Source organism: Seriola lalandi, unplaced genomic scaffold (assembly GCF_002814215.2).
Source record: "Seriola lalandi dorsalis isolate HSWRI2012SDOR001 ecotype SW California unplaced genomic scaffold, Sedor1 jcf7180002054486, whole genome shotgun sequence".
Classification (NCBI taxonomy): Eukaryota; Metazoa; Chordata; class Actinopteri; order Carangiformes; family Carangidae; genus Seriola; species Seriola lalandi.
Window position 1 is genome coordinate 1,328,328 of NW_019525039.1, and position 8,133 is coordinate 1,336,460.

Genomic DNA, 8,133 nt, shown 5'->3' on the forward strand with positions numbered 1-8,133 from the left:
ACATGGATCAACAGCTCGTTTTAGCTCCAGCTCTGCTTATTTTAATCTTTGATTAAGTTTGCTGTTTGATGTTAGCAAGCATGCAAAAATGCTACAATAATGCTACTAATAGGAAAAAGGAATTATCTATTTATGAATACATGAACTGATGACTTTTCCAAAATAATGCTGTTTACCCGACTGGTGCACTGATTTTGCACTTAGTTTAATTATCCAGAGAAAAAATTATGGAAAGCTAAAATTTTGGTCATGAAAAATAAAATCTTTTGTTTTGGCTCCAGAGCGAAGTATGTTGGTGCTAATGAGTTCAGGGAAATCGGAGAACAAATAAAAATTTAAAGTGTCCTAATGGTCTTGAGATCTTACTGTCCATGTCTCATATGTGTGCTGATGTGCAGTCTGTAAATCTGTTTACAGCCACTGCCTTAGAAAAATGAAGAAAACACTCAACTGTGCGCTGCCCATAGGAAGTCAACAGGTAGGTAGGTATAGACTTCACACAAGTAACAATGGTGAAAGAGAGTGTATGACAAATGAAGCTTAGCGTAGGTTCAATCAGGAAGACTATCTCTATTCCACTTCCATTCACAATTCTCTTGTTTCTTCCTCTCTCACCCCACTCCTTGTAATCAGCTTCATTTTTTTGGCAACCAATCAGATCTCGCCACGATCTCAACCAGCCAATCACGTTGTCCCTGTCATACATCAATTTTTTCTCCTTCTTACTGCTGTCAGCTGTCATTTCACTGGGTTTTCTGCAAGCCTCCTCCACCTCTTTCAGCCTCCAGTCTTCATATCCAGTGCGAATTGCTGCAACCTCCTCAACTCCATCCACCTGCAGTCTTCATATCCAGTCAGGCCAAGCTGATCATCACATCCAGATCTCCACTAAACATCGGTAGGACCTGGGCCTCTCAACCTCCTGTCTGCCATGAAGACATCATGTCAATCAAGAGACACACCAATGGTCTTATGTGCACTGAAGGTTGTGGTAGAGTGGGTTTCAGAGGACCATATTGATTAGAAATGTAGCCATGTATGTACACACGACATACAACAATTTTACATTTCTGACTGTTGTACAGATGCAGTCTCTCAACATAAAGGGCCATGTTAACATCTTTTGTTAAATTCATTTGTGAAACACATCATCATCAAAGCAGAATCTGGAGAAACTAAAAGTAAGAATGGTGATGGCCTTGGTGATGGGACTCATTGCACAAATGCTCTTCAGAGGAAGAATTACAACATTATGAGAGTCTTATCGACTCTTTTCAATAAAAATAGATTTGCCCATCAGTTCTTATGAAGCTGAAAGATTCTTATTCATCATCTATTTTTACAGGCTTGACAAACAAGACAAACCTGCTCTTGGATGACAATGCTGAGGTAAGAGAGTCTACTTTTATAAAGGTATAGTTGATGTAAATGCTGGAGAGTGGGCCAAGAGATATTTTTAGTGTGTATCCAGGAATTTTCTTTTGCCAGAAAACACATTTTTTTAAATACATTTTTTGTGAGCTACCACAGTCACTCATGTGAACAAAAAAAAAAAAAAGAAAATTTGGTATCCCAAATCCCAGAAGTTGACACAGATGTTAATTCAGATTCACATTTTAGTTTTTCTAAATATTTCATAGTAATGATATAACCAGAGGATGGTGCATCCTTTGCAGAACTTTGCCCTCTCTAGTCATGACCTAGTGCTCTGTAGTCATGTATGTTTCACTGACTTCTCCAACTCTAAGGAGAAGATGACATGGCCAAAGTTTTCTTATTATTCATATACTGAGAGTATGAGACTAGTAATGCACAGATTGGCCAGTTAGCTTGTTGAATCAGGGCTTATCAAATGTCAGCTGCAGGCTGCTATTACTCTCTCAGGTCTTACATTACTTCCTCAACACAAGGCACATACAGGCTGGGTATGTTAGAAAATATCACATGTTTAACAAGTTTATATTATTTGATTTATTATTTTAAATTCATCTTCATGTAAACTGCTTCAGAGGAAACATCTCAGGCTTGTGAGACTTCCATGTGTCTTCTACTTCATTGTGACATTGCACCTTGCTATTTTAATTATTATTAGTATTAAATGCTATTTGTTGATGGGAGGGAGTTTCAAAGGAAATGAGGAGGGGCTGTGATCTTTGAAAGAGTGAGAGGAAAAGGAAGGGGAAGTGTCTGAGAAACCTGCTGTGGTTTGACCCAAGAATTCATTTACATTTGTTTTTTGTTTTTCGCCCGCAACTTTCATCATGATAGAAATATGCATTTACTCTTTTCATCTTTTAGGTGAGTTTATACTTCTGTATTCTCTGTATCTTCACATAGTGTAGCTGTATAAATCCTGTAGCTGTTGGATGATTGTATGATATGATTTTTAATGTATTTGTTTTGGTAAATGAGTCTTTTAGTCATTTAGCTGTTGAAAGTGAAGTTGTGCCAACACAAATGATAAAATGGACCACAATTAAAAGAAATGCTCATAATTGAAGTTATGTATGCACTGACAATATGGCAGTTTAAAAATGTTTCCTTGATTTTCATTTGTAGTTCTGACTGTTGTGGGGAAGGAGACTCTCATCATAAACGGCCAAGTTGGGGCAAATGTGACATTTAATTGCTCAGGCTGGGACGTTTGGACTGGTTCAAGATCTAATGTTAAGTATCTTTGTCAAAGTCCATGCAAAAAAGACCAACACATCATCATCAAAGCAGAATCAGGAAAGACTTCACATAAGGACAGAATACACTTAGATAACAAAGGAAAGAATTTGTTTGTGACCATTACTGATCTCCAGATGTCTGACTCCAAAAAATTTCTTTGTGGATTGGAAAGATATGGCCCTGATTCATTTATAGAGGTGGATCTTAAAGTTAAGCATGGTAAGTCTGTGTTCTCCCTTTTCATTTTAACAAAATACCATCGCTTTGTTAAAAAGTATTAATATCTGATTAATGAATATTTTGTCTGTTACTTTCTGTTTACAGGCCCCGAGAAAACTGCTAAAACAGTCACTGTTGGGTCTACTGTGTCATTTGATGCAATGAGCAGCTCCATTACATCGTTCAGCAGCTCAGATGTTATTACTAATATGTCTCCATCGTACACCACCCTTCATATAACCATACCTACTGCCTCAATAACACCAGGAGCTGGTATGAACTATTTATTTGATTAAAATTGCAATGCAGAGCCTGGTGCTACTGTAATACGGCCATCAATGTGTTGAAATATGTATTTTACTAATAATTAAAAATTAAATTAGATGCCATCCTGATTTGTTGTAACAGAAAATGAACAGAGACAGGGCAGAATGGTATCCTAAACGCTTTTTAGAGTTTTACTGAATAGCGAAATCAATTCTGTATGTATAACAGAATGATAGAATAAACTCATGGTTTGTTTGTTCAAATACCTTATTCATATATTCACATATATAATTTCAAGCCAATTCTGATACTTACATTTCCTTTAATTTTCTTTACTTTCAGATTTCAGGTCATTCAGAAAACATTTATGTTGACGGATGTAGTGAAAAGCAAGTACTATAAAGATTAATTTATAGGAAAAAGAATGTGAAGCGCAGGCTGTAGTTATTATTGCATGTTAAGAAGTGATGAAGCTTTTTTGTAGCTGTCTTCCTCTTGATCTTTCTTTGGCCAGGAAGTGTACCATATTTGGTTATCAGTTCCATTGTCATAATAACCATTATGCTGGTCCTGCTGACGCTTATGAGGAAGATGATGAAGAAACAACAGAGTAAGACCCACACATTACACACACACATTGCATATGTGGCAACATCAGTAAAGCCTCGATCAGACATATTAACAAATGTTATCCTTTATGTTTTCATGTCGTCAAGTGTCAAGTGCTAATTCACCACAAGAAGACACACAAGAGGTACGTTTCTTCATTTTAATTCTGAAACTATGTGGTGGGGAGTTTCTGTTGGCTCTCCCACAGCAGGTTGAAGTACTTTCAAATACATCTCCTCAGCTTGAACTCAATTCCTGAACTCATGTACTGGCTGATACCGAATAGTGATCATGTACTGGCTGATACATTGTGTTAAAACAGTACTTCAACAGCTGGAATTACACTGTATGGATGTGATATGATTGCTGTCATTATATGGCATGGCTCGGGTTAAACATGAATGTCATATAATCTATCCTTATTATCTAATTTTACTGTCAGTAATAAAAAAATAAATAAATTAAGGAACCAATAATTCCTAAACTAGTTGTTGTAGCACTGACTTGCAAACCGTCAGAACATTGCTTTTTTTTACTGGTGAGACTTTCAAGGGTAAATTATTGCCAAATTGCTGACATTTTCCTAATGGCTAACATTATACTAATACCAGTAATCAATTCTTCATCACTTGAACAATAGACGCCAGTGGCTGCACAGGCATCTTCCTGTGTTGGCCACTGTTGTAGAGCGATGAAGATGAACTGATTTCTAGGAAGTATGCCCTTTTATCCAGGTGTCAAACTATGGGGTTAATTAATTACATAGCCTACTGGATCTGTGCATATACTGCATACTCGCTGATACTTTATCCAGTATTTTAGGCAGTGTCACAGGCATTTTCAATAATATTATCTGTATCGGTACAACTCTAGAGGTCTGTTTTTAGTTTGGATGTTCGAGCAGCAGCATGCGTTGAGGTGAAATGTCACAGATCATACTGTAATTTTCTTTCATATGCACTTTGTTTGCCCTTTCGATGCAATTTTTTGGTAACAATTTCTAACTGCACAATGCACAATATTCGTCTTCATTGCCATAGTGATGACACACAGTCGTATTCTTCTGTTGATCTCAACAAGTCTCTATCTTGATAACTGACACAACTGTCTTTCTGACATTCAAAACCAGATGTCACTTAAATGCCCATGGCTAACTGCAGACGAATGATAAGTTATCGGTATCGGTCCAGACACTGCAGATACACAGGTCAAAATAAACCTTGTCTCCCTATGTCCCAATATCAGTTAAGAAACAGCAGAAATCTTGGCATCATCTTCAATAGCAAGATGATATCAATATGTAATTAGGTTGACCGTGCCTTTACTTTAAAGGCAGTATTTCCTGAAGAGATCAGAGTAACACCTTCAATAACAAGTTTTAAAGTTGTCTTTAATTTCTTGTGGGTCGTGTGGGTCGTGTGTGTGTGTGTGTGTGTGTGTGTGTGTGTGTATCTGTGTGTGTGTGTGTGTGTGTGTGTGTGCATTATGTCCTGTGTAACCTTTTCTATTCTTGACATCTTTCGTAACACTGTACTTACTGTAAAGGTGGATTATATGAATGATCATGGTTGGATTTGTGGTTGAAATCTTTTGCAAACAAAGAATACATATATAATCATACTTAATAAATCATAATTCATGAAGATGTACTCACCTAAGTTAATTCTTTAATCGACGTGTTGTTCATGCATAAGGTCACGAATTAAAGACTTTAAACTCTTGTTAATTCATGAGATCCAGTATCAATGTGTGAAGTAATAATGATCATTCTTGTAACCTTCATGTGAAGTTTTATCATTTTGTTTGGCTCAGTGTTTTAAGTGTTTCTTCCAACCATTTTTTCCCACTGTTTCCTTTTTCAAGGCTGTTGAATATGATGAAATCAGGACTGAAGACCACCAGGCTGAGAGGCCACCTGTAGCTGTCTCTGCCATCCACTCCTCTACTGACGCTGATACAGAGACTCTGTATGTAAATTATTTCTACCACCAAGGCACTGAATTAGCAGCTGCATGTGGCAAGTATTCATCTTCCAGGTCTAGGGTCAGTCCAAGAGGGGCACGTGCTGAGAGCAGAGTCACAGGTCCCCAAAATGATTTGGTGTACTCTGCTGCTCAACTATCCAAACAGCAAATTGGTCTCACTGGGAAATCTGAACCAAATCAATCTGAAAGCAATGAAGACTCTTTCTATTCCCTAGCTCAGCCACAGGTAACCTGAAGGTGGCTATACTGTGATAAAAATGGATAAAAAGGAGCATTTTCTATGATTTCTTTAAAAATGTAAATGCAGTGATATAATATAATATAAAATGAAAGCTCTATGTGTGCAGGATTTAGAGGTATTAATAGTCACCTTGCTTTCTTTTCAGTTCAGCACAAAGATAGCACTGCAAACGCTCACAACAGAGAGAAGGGTTGCTGTGTATCTATTTTTGCTTTCACCAATGTATCAAGTACATATATATGTAGCTACACCACTTCCTCTATTTCTGAACACTCAGAGAAAGACTTGCTTCCCCCTAAGCATATCTCTAAATAAAAATCAAGAAACATATACTTCTGGTTATCTTTTAAAAAAACGGTTATCCTCAAATGTCTTACATTTATTAATTTTATGAAATTTATTTGTGTATTTTCTAAGCTTTTACTGCATGAGTTAGCCCTTTTGTAAACTCTTTTTATTACATTCTGATACAGTACATTTATTTTAGCAAGCTCACTTTGAGAATTGAAACTTTGTATTGCGTGACCTTTGCCCAGAGGTCAGGTGTTCTGTTCATTTGTTAATTAACTTGAGGGTTATTGAATAAATGTCCTTGGAATACTTCTGAAACTAAAAGTAGTTTTTTGTATGTTCTATAATATTGAAAGTTATTAAATTTGTTATTATAAAGTTATTAAATAACTAGTTCAGATAACTGTTAAGTTTGTTTTTGTATGTTTGATGAAAATTTTGATTTGATTTGTGAGTTTGATAGATCAGACAGTTGATTGTTGACCAAGTTTCATTGTAACTTTGCTGCTTGTCTGTTTTCATTGTGACTTTCTTTGTCTGCCATCTATGCTGAACAAACAGTTGTAGTGAGTATAGTAGTGGAATTTACTCATTATTCTGCTATAATACACAAGTTTTCAAGAGCAGTCAGAAAGCATGCCAAATCCGTTTTAGAGTATTTTCCGTGGCTAAGAGTAAAGACCGAAAGGTGGGGGTTACAGTAGACAAACCTAGAGGTCACAAGAGCCAGGAGCCAATGGGAGACTCACAAACTAATATGCAAGATCAGGGACTCACAGGACACAGAGCAAGTTGACAGGATCACACCAAGGTTTTTAGAATTTCTTTTGAAAACTTCTTTTGTCATAAAAAGACCAACATGTGCATATTGTTCATGTGATAACAACTGAACCATCTCCATTACCAATGTATCTGGTGATGAATGCAATGAGATGTGTCTGAAAGCTCACAGTGTCTGGTTGTGAGTGAAGGGAAATCAGATGTGACTTTTGGTAGGAGAACACAGGCCACAACCTGAAGTCTATCAATCACACTCTCTATACCAGGCTATCTATCTCAGTCTCCTCAGTCAGGCTTTAGTGTCATAATTGGTCAAATTCATGATGAACATATGTTATTTAAGCTTTTGAAAGAATTGTAATTTTTCTTGCACAGAAAATCTCAAAAATTGTATGTTTCTGACATTTGACCAACTTCCTGTCAGGTTTGAGCTTTACTATGCTTGACAGAGAGGAAAAATATAGAAGCGGCATATACATTTAAAATTGCTCTCTTCTTATTTAAAACATTGGATATTGTGTTATATTGAATACGGTAGAGCTGAAACTGAAAATAATTCAAGAGAAGTGGTTTGACACAACAATTAAATTCTAGTGAGGAAATATCAATCACAGTTCATTACATTTTTACAAAGTGAATGTCTCATCATTTACTTGACAGTGAATTTAGAGAATAAAAAGCCATCCATGCCATTAGTCATTACATCAATCATAGGTAATAATGGAAATTGTACTACTACACCCTGAAGTTTGAAACATTTAGCTAGATGGGCCAGATGCTTCAATTCTGAAAACAAGGTGAAGTGCAGCAAGTCACAAATGAAAAAGTAATAAAGAAATAAAGAAACTGATTTATATTAAGATAATGCACATTGAAATGTTTGAATTTTTGTTGCTTTTTCCATCATTAGGTCTTTTTCACTTTCCTTTCATGTTCTCTCTTTACTATGTGTACCTCATACAATGTCTCTTGTGCTCTCTCTCACTCCAAAACACACACACACACAGAAATCACCTTGGCAGAGGGGCAGCGGGAATGCCCTCCAGTAACTGTTCTTGTGCTAGAGAG

At 36.5% G+C, this 8,133-nt stretch overlaps 1 protein-coding gene across 1 annotated transcript; it reads left to right on the top strand.

Moving 5' to 3' along the window:
• The first annotated feature begins 2,222 nt into the window (after positions 1 to 2,222).
• On the top strand, positions 2,223 to 7,930 carry LOC111659709 (uncharacterized). The gene is made up of 6 exons (XM_023412716.2): positions 2,223 to 2,298; positions 2,560 to 2,892; positions 2,998 to 3,165; positions 3,674 to 3,769; positions 3,876 to 3,913; positions 5,632 to 7,930. Exons 1-6 carry the CDS (start codon positions 2,262 to 2,264, stop codon positions 5,986 to 5,988), a joined length of 1,029 nt encoding a protein of 342 aa, XP_023268484.2. The 5' UTR covers positions 2,223 to 2,261; the 3' UTR covers positions 5,989 to 7,930.
• Positions 7,931 to 8,133: the final 203 nt, after the last annotated feature.

Coding starts and splice junctions, on each gene's coding strand:
- LOC111659709 (XM_023412716.2), top strand. CDS start 2,262: ATGATAGAAATATGCATTTACTCTTTTCATCTTTTAG. Junction 3,166..3,673: donor CTCAATAACACCAGGAGCTG/GTATGAACTATT, acceptor TTCTTTGGCCAG/GAAGTGTACCATATTTGGTT. Junction 3,914..5,631: donor CACAAGAAGACACACAAGAG/GTACGTTTCTTC, acceptor TCCTTTTTCAAG/GCTGTTGAATATGATGAAAT.